We start from the raw sequence: 12,570 nt of genomic DNA, 5'->3' as shown, positions 1-12,570 counted from the left end.
AGGCTTGACAATTTTGTCATATTGCGCTTTGATGCATCTTTTATGGGCTTCATTGGCTAACACGACATCACATCAGGTTTCATCCAAATGAGTTAGATGTAGAAGACGCTCCTCCCCTTTGGAAGTAACAAGAAGAAATTCGATAGCTAGTTTTAGTGATGGAATTTCGCATTCGACGGGGAGGATCGCTTCCATATGATACACCAACTGGAAGGGTGTGAATCCGGTAGCAATACTAACTGAGGTTCGGTATGCGAGCAAGGAAACAAAGAGAATCAAGTGCTAATCCGATTTGTGTACCCTTATCATACGTTGAAGCATAGGCTTAAGAACTTTGTTAATCACCTCAACTTGTCCATTAACCCGAGGATAATAGTTAGTGGAACTTTCATGTGAAAGTCCCAATTTGGTAGTTAATTCGGTCATCATATGATTCTAAAAGTGCTTCCCATGATCCATTACTATTTCTTGCGGAACACCAAACCTAACAATCACGTGGTTGAAGAAAAAGTAAGCAGTCGTTTCGCTGGTGTTATTGAATGTAGGCATCGCTTTGGCCCACTTGGTAAAGTAGTCAACAACAACAATAATATAGCCATGCACCCCGATTGAATGAGGGTTACATGTCATAAAGTTGATACCCCATTTTGCAAAGGTACCAACGGTGACAACGGGATGCAATGGAGCAGGCAGAGCATGGAATTTTCAATCATAGATCTGGCATGCATGACATTTTTGGACTGCAAGGATACAATCGCAGAAAATGGTGGGCCAAAAGTAACCGGTGCGTAGTATCTTTTGTGCGGTAGTGTAACCAAATAAATGTTCATCGCAAGCCCCTAAGTTGCATTCATTCAAGACTTTCTCGACCTCCTCGAGAGTGAGGCACCTACGTAAAATCATATCGATAACACAATGATAAAGGGTGTCTCCAATAATCACGTAGTTTCGAGCTTGGTACTAGATATGCCACTTATTTGAGCGAGAGGTATTAGGTCAGAAAGTGTGGGTCTAGAGATAGATCAGAAAATATCCATAACATGGGTCATATGACGAGATACAAAACAATGACTTGTCTGGGATGGAATCTTTAGATGTAGATTCAACATCAAGGGAAGGGAGATCGCACATTAGCTCGACAAAAACTAAGGATTTCTTTGACTTGGATTTGATGAATTCCAGGTCAAACTCTTGGAGAATAATGATCCAATTGGAGTATTCCCCCCCCCCCCAGCAATTAATGTGAAAATATGTATGTCATAGGGTTGCAATTCGAAATGATTGTAGTTTTGTGAAGCAAGATGTAATGGAAAAATCTCTGGACGACTTGAATGGCCACCAAAGCTAACTTTTCCACATGAGTATATTGGATCTCGGTATCGTTGAGGTTTTGACTCAGATAATAAATGGGATGTTCAGTCCCCATATCATCTTCTTGGACCAACACCATAGCTATAGTAGAGATGGCAGCAACAAGGTACAGGAAATAGTCGCGTTGATAGTCAGGGGGATATAAGAGAGATGCCTGAACCAATACATCTTTCAAGGCATCAAACACTTTCTGTGCAACGTCATCCCAATGGAAGGGAATCCCATTTTTCAGTAAGCGAGTAAATCCTTTGGTTAGTTCAATATAGTTAGGGATGAACCTCCTTAGAAGGTTAGCTTTCTCTTAGAGTCTTTGTAACTTAAAAAGGGAGGAAGGCGCACGGAAGTCAATTATTTCCTGAACTTTCATAAAGGGTTTGCCAAAATTAGGGAGGTATACACACTAAGATTATCTTCAATGGTATTTGGGAAGGAGGAACGATGATGATGTTTGTTCCACGATGCATCATTTGACATCATGATCTCCATGATGCTTTCGTTAGTAGAGAATGTACATGAGAAAGGATCAGAGGGCATGCCATAATCCAGTGATCGATCTACCCAATTGATTGAAGAAAAAGTATGAGTCACACAAGCTGAGTAGATGGCTTCATAATATTTCTCAATGGGGTTAAGCGGCATTCAGTTGCCAAAATTTTTGATGTCAGTTTCATTAGGTACAATCCATGGATCGACTAGAATCGTAGAGGATGATATCATGTTGACATTAGGGGAATTTTGAGGTCTCAAATGGGCCTCCTAAGAAAAATGTACAACCAAAATAAACTTTATAAGAACTAATAGGATTCAAGATGATGATGTCAAACATGGGGGATGATTCACCATTTTTGGAGTGAAAATGTAAAAATATTAAAAATACTAAAATAATAAAACTACATTTTCAACTCGTATTTTCAACTTATCTCCCTAAGGTTTTACTCAAATTTCGAGCGGAAGTACCTGTTGGATGAAAAATTTAATTCCTCATCTAAGGAGTACCCATATTGCATACTTTCAATGGACCCCACTACAAGAGAAATGAGAAATACATGAAAAAATGTGATTGCAATCACGTTTTTCATGTATTTCTCATTTTTCATGTAACAGGGTCCATTGAAAGTATGCAACATGGGTACTCCTTGGATGAGGAATCAAATCCTGCATCCAACGAGCGTTTCCTCTTGAAATTTGAGTAAACACATAGGGAGATAAGTTGAAAATACGAGTTGAAAAAGTAGTTTTATTATTTTAGTATTTTTTAATCTTTTTACATTTTCACTCCAAAAATGGTGAATCATCCCCCATGGTTGACATCATCATCTTGAATCCTATTGGTTCTTATAAATTTTATTTTGGTTGTACATTTTTCTTAGGAGGCGCATTTGAGACCTCAAAATTCCCCTAATGTCAACATGATATCATCCTCTACGATTCTGGCCGATCCATGGATTGTACCTAATGAAACTGACATCAAAATTTTGGTGACTGAATGCCGCTTAACCCTGTTGAGAAATATTATGAAGCCATCTACTCAGCTTGTGCGACCCATACTTTTTCTTCGATCAATTGGGTAGATCGATCACTGGATTATGGAATGCCCTCTGATCCTTTCTCACGTATGTTCTCTACTGACGAAAGCATCATGGAGATCATGATGTCAGATGATGCATCGTGGAACAAACATCATCATCGTTCCTCCTTCACTAACTAACATTCCAAACATTTAGCAAATATTAAGTGATATATTTTCTTAAACCCGACCAGAAATAACCTTTCTTGATAGCTAAAAGTAATTTTGGTATCTTGGGTGGGTAGCATATGGTTTCTTGTGAAATTATTCTAATACCGATTGTTTAAATTTTTTTTATTAGGGATATAAATTCGATTTCTGAAAGTTAACAATTTATCCAGATTTATGCCATATTCATATTTCTCCCCCTTATTCTGGGCATTAATTGCTTACTGCCAAAGAAAGGCATATTTCGGGTCTTTAAGAGATGCTTCTTTAATCATATCAGGGAGGTTTGACTTCACTTGATTGAATTGTATTTCATAAATACAATGAAACTTTCTTCTTAATGCATTGGAAATCGATTTTATTTCCCCTTAAGGTGCTTCATTTCAAAGTCGAATTTGCTTAAGAAGGTTGTCCACCTGGCTTGACAGGCGTTTAAACTTGATTGGTTAAAGAAATTTGTAAGACTACTATGATCTGTTAATAGCATAAATTTCTTCCCCAGTAAGTAGTGTCGCCACATTTTTAGTGCATGCACTACTGTTGTTAATTCAAGATCATAGCAGAGTATCACTGCTCATATTCCTTCAATTTACAGGATTCATAAGCTATAACCTTCCCCTCTTGCGTTAATACTCCGCCAACACCTTCCTTGCATTTGTGTAAACAAAAAAATATTTCTCTGGGTTTGCCACCTTTAATACGGGTGTCATAGTAAGTAGATGTTTTAATTTCTCAAAGCTTTGCTGGAATTGAGTTGTCCATTGGAAATTTCGTCCCTTATTTTGTAATGAAGTCATGGGGAAAGCAATTTTTGAAAATCCTTCAATGAACTGACGGTAGTACCTAGCTAGGCCCAAGAAAGACTTAATATCAACAACATTCTTCGGGGTGGCCCACTCCATAATGGTCTTAATCTTCTCCAGGTCTACCACTATACCTTTTGCTAATATGACATGACCAAGATATTGTATCTGAATTTTGTAAAAGTCACACTTGCTATACTTAGCGTACAACTGATTGTCCCACAAGGTTTGCAATACAATTCTCAAATGATTTTCATGTTCCACCTGATTCTTAGAGTAAATCAATATATCATCAATGAAAATCATCACAAACTTATCTAAGTATGGCTGAAAAATACCATTCATCAGACTCATAAAAGTTGTCGGGGCATTCATAAGACCGAAAGGTAACACCACGAACTCGTAATGACCATAACGAGTTTGAAAGGAAGTTTTACAAATGTCTTCTTCCTTAATCCTTATTTGATGATAGCCGGATCTTAGATCGATCTTGGAGAACACACTTTCCCCCCTGAACTTGATCGAATAAATCATCAATTCGAGGTAAAGGGTATTTATTTTTTATAGTCAGTTTATTCAACTGACGATAATCAATACATAATATTAGAGTTATGTATTTCTTACGTACGAAAAATACAGGGGCTCCCGACGGGGACACACAAGGTGGATATATCCTTTATCAAGTAGTTCCTAAAATTGCATTTTGAGTTTTGTTAATTTGGGTATACTCATACGGTAAGGAGTTCTGGAAACAAGAGTTGCACCTAGAACTAGTTCAATTGTAAAATTGATATCCCGCTTAGGTGGTAACCTGGGTATGGATTCAGGAAACACATCAAAAAAGTCTTGAATGACAGGAATATCTTCCAGGGAAGTCATTTTTCTCTTGGAATTTGTGTATCCTACCTGTACAACATAAATTTGACAACCTTTCCTAATGCATTTTCCTAGTTGGTTAGTAGTAATAGGACGTAACTTAATATTTTTCTTAATTCCTTGAATTTCCTTCCTCTATCCTAATTCAATAAGGTAACTAACAGATTTTCCCTTACAATCTACTAAGGACCAATGTCCTTCCAACCAATCCATCCCTATTAGCACATCGTATGAACCCAAAGGGAGTATATTTAAATTAACATAAATTTGTTGTCCCGAAATATCCATAGAGCAATGTTTGCTTTTTCAACTACCCTTCACTTCGCCCCTGTGGCTAATTGGACTAACCAGGGTTTTTGAAATTTACTGCTTTGTAGTTGACATCCCTCTACAATCTTAGGACTAACATAGCTTAAGCTAGCACTCAGATCAAACAAAATAGAGATAGGTTGATTAGTGATCATACCTTCACACTCAATCATGGTGAGATGGTATTCTTCTTGATGGTTGTCAAGTGTAGCATTAATTATGGGCATGCTCCTTGCCACCTCCCCAACTGTGGAAGCTTCTTGCATGTTCGAAAGTTGCTCCGTTCTTGCTCTATGCAGATAAGTTTTGTAATAATGGGGTTCTCCACACCCCCAACACTGTAGAGGTTGTTTTTGTTGCTGGTCATTAACAGGCTTATTAACTCCCTCAGTCTACCTATTTTCAGTAGATGCTGGGACCTTTGGTTGATTCCTTGCTGGAAATTTACTAAAGGGTATTTGTTGTACATTCCTTCCACTGGAAATTTTTGTTTGTCTATTTGGGGGAAAATTTCTTCCCCTTTGGTTCAAACCTCCTTTCGAACCCTCACTTTTCTGTTTCATTCGCTGATAACAGATGTAGGCTTTTCGCACAACATCATCCATCATATTTGGGTAATCAAATTCCACCTTCTCCTTCATGAAGTTAGGTAGACTACTAATAAAACGTTGAATCTTGGCCTTTTCTTCCTACATATATGGTACATACCGTAATAAAGAGGTAAATCGTTTCACATATTCATCCATAGTTAAGGCTCCCATCCTTAAATCATGGAACTCCTTCGCTTTTTCATCATAATAGCATTCTGTCAAATATTTATCTTTGAAATGCTTTTGAAATTCTTTCCATGTGACCTACTCTTCATCAATTTTCCTTACAGTTTTTATTTCTTCCCACCAAAGGGTGGCCTTACTTCTTAATTGATAAACTGCCAGCCGTGTCTTGAGTTTATCATTGTAGTCATAGATATGGAAATATTTATTCATATCTATTAACCATGCTTCCACTGCTTCCTCTGACTCACCTTCAAAGATTGAGGGTTTTATCTTTTTGAATTCCCCTTGTAATTCAACTTTCTGTCTTTTTTATTTTCGCTGATCAGAAACATTATCAAAACATCCTTCATCATCCTCATGTCTTTCCTCTGAGTCAACATTATCTTCCCCTTGATGGACAGTCATGGTTTTCTCTCTGTTACCAGCACTGGGGTCTGGCCCTTGTTGATTTTGTCGATCAGACATGGTTTTTAGAATTCTTTCTTGCTCTTGTTATAACCTCTCATTATTTGTCCTCAAATTAGTCATCTCAGCACGTAACTGCTGAATGGTTTCAAGTAGGGCCGCATTGGCCTATCGAGATTCTTCTCCCAACTGTATCCACATATCAGGGTTGGCCCCTACATAAGCCGCTCTTGGCTGGTTCGGTGGTCTGGAACCCCTCTACATGCTGTTCTTTTGGCTCTCTGCCCTCTTTGTCTTTATCTCTGTGTTCAACCATTCACATCCACTTAGTTTGTTTTATATTGTATTTATATATATCCCAGAAGCCTCAATTTTGTAAACCTGAGCTCTGATACCACTTGTAAAAGACATTTCAAAGCAAATCATTTACCTGATCATAAAAAAAATAAATATCATTAGATTTTTACCACCATGCAATCAATGCCATCTGCGGAATTTACGGTTGATATGACATTATTACATTGGTTTTATGGCATATGATAGGCAAACCTCGAGATATGCATTCCCTACAATGCACAGTATGCATTAATCAACAATAATTTAATCTTTTTGGTACACGACTCCAGAAAGGTGATGTGACCCAGGACACTTGGCATCTCCTGCGTTGTGCGATCAAAGCTTGTGGATCCAACGGTCCTCAGCAACAAGGGTTTGTTGTGGTAACCAACTCCCCTGCTCTGTGCCACGGTCGAGGTCATTTGGGTTTTCTGCTTTCCAGTTTGGTTGCTCTGCAGCATGGTATGTGTTTCTCCATGGCAATGAGGGTTTCTGCTTACCAGAACCCTGCTCATCAACAAGCTACTATATGCGTTATACCTTAGGTAATTTATGCATTGTTTTCCTCGAGATTCTGGTTATTGTTAACAATGTTTTTCTTTTCCTATAGGCGCAAGTGTGAGTTCTAAGTAGAGTCTTGAACTGTGCAGGTGGTTCCTTCTAATGCCGACTCCTTACCCTTGGATGGAGATGATTATGGAAACAAATGTCCTCACCTAGGTAAAGACTGTGTTTACTATTAGAGTTTTGGGTTCTATCTCTTTTGCCAAAGAGAAAAGGGTTGTGAATCTAACCCCAGGTTCTTGGTTAACCGTGTAGGTGAGTATCATAGCTCCGGAACTACTTCATAGGTGACTTATTTGCTCCAGTTTTCTTTTACCATTCAGTAATAATTCTCGCTGAATTACAGGTACACGTTCTCCCTGAACCTTCCTTCTTAGCGATTCGACCTCTAGAGCAGTGTTCTCATATCTCTTTTCTCTCTGCTTCCATTCAGGTTGGTTTAACACTAAACCCTCGAGGGATTTTATCATTCAACAAGCCCTCTAATTGCCTAACTACTTAGCATGTGGATGTCTGGATGTAGCATTGCCCTGGTTTCCTGGGTTGTAGTGTTTTAGTGGCCTTCTCACCTGGGACCTAGATGGGTGACCCAATCTCTATTTTAATGTTAAGCTTTGAACACCTACTGTGCTTATAATTTATTGACTCCTCCTATTATAAATATTGTCGTAATACTCTTAAATATTAGTATGAACATAAGTTTTCCATCGTTCCCTATGGGAACAAGTCGTTACTTGGTTGTTCAGATAGCCTAGCTGAGGGTTTTGTTCGTTCTTTCAAATTCTAAAGATTTCCTGCAAATACAAACTTGTTGTGTAATTTTCTTCAAGAAATGGTCTTTGCATCAATGGAAAGGGTTTTGAATATAACAGTTTATGGTGCTGGTTTGGTTAATAATTAATATCGTTTCTTTATTTCGAATACCCTGCTTGAAATGCTATATGCTATATGTTCAATTATCTCAAAATGGGCCTTCTCCATGCAAGGTCTGTGTATTGCCTTTTTAATTAGGTTCTAAATGATTTAAATGATGCAATCGACTTTCTGCCATTGTTTATATATGCATATCCATTCCATCAATTTATAGTTATGTCTGCGCTATAATTATGGAGAATAACTAGGTTTGCTCTTGACTCTAAGGTTCAAGGCTCACCGATTTTTGACTCTGTTTTCAATTATGCAGTTTCTTGGTTCTTGTGCGACTATTCAAGATCTTTCTGAGTTTTTGATTCACGCTTTCCACTCATTATTTGAGTTGTATCTCGTCCGGATTGTAACCGATGCACACACCGTGTAGTAGTTAACCTTCGTTCAAGTACATAGTTTTATCAGTTTTAATCTAAGACACAAAAGAAATAACTGTCTGTTTCCTAGCACAGAATGTATTAATAGTGATCTTTGTAGTACTCATTTCATCTGTTTATAATAATCTAACAACACTAGAATTACCAATTTTTATTAATCATTGAGACATAAAAAGTTTAGGTACTTATCTGTTCACTGTCTTGTAGCCAGTAGTTCCTCTTTGGGAAGATCTCACCACCCAGCCATGAGTCTGGAAATTACGTCCAGACTCTCCCCCGAGATCTTCCTCCTCCCAATAGTAGTTATGAGGTCTGTCTCAGTTTGGGTATCTTGAAGCATTAGGACGTCACATACCCTTATGACTGTATTCCAGATTTCCCACTGGTTTATTCCACCCAGCTCAAGGAATTTTTGATGGCACTATGCCCTTTTTGACCAATTTGATCTTTTCCTCTCCTCAATTCTCCAGCTCCCTAGGCCTTTTGAGGAGACAGGTGAGTAACCACCTTAACTATCTTAGGAGGTTAACAACTATTTCTTTCAGTTCTTGCAAAAATGTTTTAACTCTTATTATGCATTACTTGTAAAAATGTTTTGGCCACCCAACCATAATTCTTTAATGTTCTTATTGAGCATATGATGACAAAATCATAACAGTCAATAAAAATAATAAAAAAATGACCAAGTTAAATGTCCATATACCATTGGGTGTTACATATTCATTTTATAAATAGTATCATTTGTTATTTGATAATTAACATAGTAATTTCATAATTGTATTAGATAAATGTGAAAAAATAAACATATTCACACAGTACCATTTTTTTAATAAATATATAGTAATTTCATAACTATATTAAATAAATGTGAAAAAATAAACATAAATTAAAACATATAAATATATAAATTTGAAAATACAAATTAATTAATATTTAAATTTTATTCATTAATATATAAAAAATTACTAAAACAGTTAACATCTTTCATCATAACTCATTATAACCGTCTAAAAGAATAATTAAATAAAAATAAAAATCCATCCATCTCCACTAAAAGCCAAAACAAAACCAATAGATAAAATCAAAAATATATTTGACCGTTAAAAATAAAATACATTTGAAAGCTTTATTAAAGGAAAGAGAGGTCATCCCATCCATTAGAGGTAATTATTAGAGATAAGGAAGCAGATGGTGCTATCTAACTAACCTAACTAATGCAGGCCTACCCTGACTCTCTTTTATATTTTATTGCTCGTCACATGTAATTGTCGACAAATACCAGATGGGTTGTGTTTCGTTAGTTCATACGGCGGCAATTCTCTCGGATCTCTCCCCTGGATCCCGTGAGTGGCTTAATATTTCCCATTCTCACCATAGACTCTGCGAAGCGTTGTAAAAATTTCTCCTCATCCTCCGCAAATGCAGTAACTAAAGCCGTGGTGGTGGAGGATATTTGATCATCTTGGCCGTTTTGGTTGCCATAGAGCTCTTGGTCGGAGATCAAAAGTCCCCTAGAGCTCTCCAAGTTGGTGAAATAGTGGTTGTCAAATTTGGTGGGACTGACAACGTCCAAGGGGGACAATATGTTATCTCCCCCGGATCTGGGGCATCTCGATCTCAATTCAGCAGAATAACTTTCCTCAAAATTAGCATTAGTTGTCATGTAAAGTCTCTGCCTGAAGCTTATACACCGAGACTGGCCGATGGTGTGGCTGCCTGCATTGCAATATTTTAGAATCAACAATTAAGAGCAACTGGCATTATGAATTGATAATAGTAGTAAATAGTACCTGAAAGTGCAACCAAGTCTAGGACGTCGAGGCCATGACGTTTGAACTTTGTGAGGAGAGTTTGGAGAGTGGAGTTGGGGGCGGGGATATCGTGGTTCGCCCCGCTGAAGCTCGCGCTTCTTGAGTCCCTTCTTCCCACCATCACATCCCATTTCAGTCCTCCGCTCTGCCATTGTCAACAATATAATCATTTTACAATTCAGAATGAGGGTGATGCCGGATTCTATCCAATATCAATAACATCACTTTGAGTAGGTAAGTTAGATACCAAATTAGTATACTAGTATATGAGACTTTTTGTTTATTGGACAAGAAATCATACATCAAATTAGTATATGAGACTTTTTTGTTTGTGAGACAAAGGTTAATCACAATAAATAAAGGTATATATATAGATAACACCACTTTTATTTGGTAAGCCATATAACAATTTGGTGTATGAGACCTTCTTGTTTGTGGGACAAGAGATTTATCTCTTGGCAGCGATTTGACTACTAAATCTATTGCTAAATCTACCAAGGCATACATACTTTACCTCCTGGTTTTGAACATATGACCTCTTTGAAGAAAAAAAATGCTCTTAATTATTAGACCCCTCAAACTGTATATGGTTAAATACCTATATTTAAATTTATTATTTTATATTTTGAAATAAATTTAAATAAAATTTTCAAATTTATCTCAAATCTAATTAAATTCAATAAACTTACAATTTTAAAACTTTTTAAAACTTATCATCTACGCAATCTATTTTAAAAAATTAAATATGAAAAGTTAGGCGTGTATATATATATATATTAAAATGTAGGGATTAAATTTCTTAAAATGTAATTTCTTTTTTATTTTTTTACTCAAAATAAAAATTACACTAATCCCTCTCTGGGTGAGATAGATCCGTAATAAAAGCGAAGCTATATCGGTATATGTATATAGAAATTTTGTTTGGAAGAGTGATGTAGAGCATCAATATAATAATTACCAGGACCACAGAATCTCTAGCTGCAATGGCAAGGATGTCAGCACAAGACACAACCCCTGGACATGCACTCTCTAGTTCGCTTTTGATTTCGTCTACCACATCAAATCCTCTAATAGAATTGTTATTGGGTACTGCTGTCTTCTCTCCTTTGAAGCTCGGGGTATCGTCCAGCAGCACCGACCCGTCGCAGCCCTGCAGTCATCAGTACATACACCATGATTAATATTTGTTCATTCTCATTCTGAGAAAGTAGAGCCCATATTCATAGTATATGTACAGATATAATACCTGAACGAAACAGTCATGGAAATGGAGACGGAGTAAAGAAGCTGCCATCCGAGTTTCTCTTTCAACGGCCTTCTCTACCACGGACTTGACGATGGAAAAAGCATTCGGGCAGGAAAGAGCATAGAAATCTGACCTTAAACCAACATTACTAAATGCATTCATGCTACAGGCAGCACTGCCTGCCATTACCAATAGAATAAGCAGCTGGGCTAATGCAGTTACATTCCTAATGCTTATGGGACTGTTGCTCCTTATATACTCCATTGTATTTTCAAATAAAACAACACCAGGAAGCAGAAAATGAGCACTGAGTAGATATATTGAACAAGAGTGTCGTGTCTGTATCACAAGTAAACTGGGCAATGACTATAACCCGACCTTAGCCTTGCTTCTCTCATCATCGCCATCCTCTTATATATACACACAGACCATCCATTTTCTTTCCAAACTTCTTTTAGTTGTAACACCGGGCACTCAGAGTAAAACAGCTCAGCATATCATTATTTTAGCTGTGATTCCCTAAAAAGCCAGCAGCTCCGCTAGTTTTGTTTTCACTGGATTTAACAATATATTCCTACACCTAACAGCAGCATATTAGTTGCAACTGCTCCATCTCTCATTTCCAGTTTCGCTCAATTCTGGGCAGGCCATGTGCAATCATCTTTTTTGAAACTATTCAATCTTATCCCATGCATTATTTTTCTTTTGTATATCTTCTTTCTGGAATCAATTATCTACGAATAATAAATGGTTTTCTCTGTGAGGGTATTATATACTTGTCTATTAGGGTTTATGCCCAATAGGTTGAATGGGCACAGACATTCCGGGCAAATTTGGACATTTATCCGCCGAGAAACTCTTATGCCGAGCAAAACTCTGAAAGTTTTTGTCACTGCACATAAGTCGCTTTACATTTAAATGATTGGAAATTCTTTTCCTTGGTACATCTTTTTAATGAAGAAGCAGGAAATGTGATTTTTCCATTGAAGTTCGATCTCGTTTACTTGACTTTCAGTTATAAAAAATATATTTAG

At 37.1% G+C, this 12,570-nt stretch overlaps 1 protein-coding gene and 1 long non-coding RNA gene across 2 annotated transcripts; one reads left to right on the top strand and one right to left on the bottom strand.

Annotated features, from left to right (window-relative positions):
- Positions 1–7,002: 7,002 nt before the first annotated feature.
- LOC149193525 (uncharacterized) lies at positions 7,003–7,921 on the top strand. The gene is made up of 3 exons (XR_016254962.1): positions 7,003–7,156; positions 7,262–7,331; positions 7,431–7,921. It is a non-coding gene; the product is annotated as an uncharacterized LOC149193525 (long non-coding RNA).
- A 1,679-nt stretch (positions 7,922–9,600) lies between these two features.
- On the bottom strand, positions 9,601–11,906 carry LOC149193524 (peroxidase 49-like). Its single transcript, XM_089406714.1, has 4 exons — positions 11,537–11,906; positions 11,249–11,440; positions 10,270–10,435; positions 9,601–10,195 (listed from the first exon to the last, which is right to left on the bottom strand). Exons 1-4 carry the CDS (start codon positions 11,798–11,800, stop codon positions 9,777–9,779), a joined length of 1,041 nt encoding a protein of 346 aa, XP_089262840.1. The 5' UTR covers positions 11,801–11,906; the 3' UTR covers positions 9,601–9,776.
- Between the last annotated feature and the right edge of the window lie 664 nt (positions 11,907–12,570).

The sequence above is a fragment of the Pinus tabuliformis genome, chromosome 2_2 (assembly GCF_031772625.1).
Source record: "Pinus tabuliformis cultivar Carrire ecotype Pingquan chromosome 2_2, CPIR1, whole genome shotgun sequence".
NCBI classification, from domain to species: domain Eukaryota; kingdom Viridiplantae; phylum Streptophyta; class Pinopsida; order Pinales; family Pinaceae; genus Pinus; species Pinus tabuliformis.
This window is presented reverse-complemented; position numbering and strand designations above follow the sequence as displayed.

Excerpts from the sequence above, each read along its gene's own strand:
- LOC149193524 (XM_089406714.1), bottom strand. The coding sequence starts at position 11,800 with ATGGAGTATATAAGGAGCAACAGTCCCATAAGCATTAGGAATGTAACT. Across the intron at positions 10,436-11,248 it reads CTAGAGATTCTGTGGTCCTG|AGCGGAGGACTGAAATGGGA; the intron begins GTAATTATTATA and ends TGACAATGGCAG. Across the intron at positions 10,196-10,269 it reads AGACTTGGTTGCACTTTCAG|GCAGCCACACCATCGGCCAG; the intron begins GTACTATTTACT and ends ATTGCAATGCAG.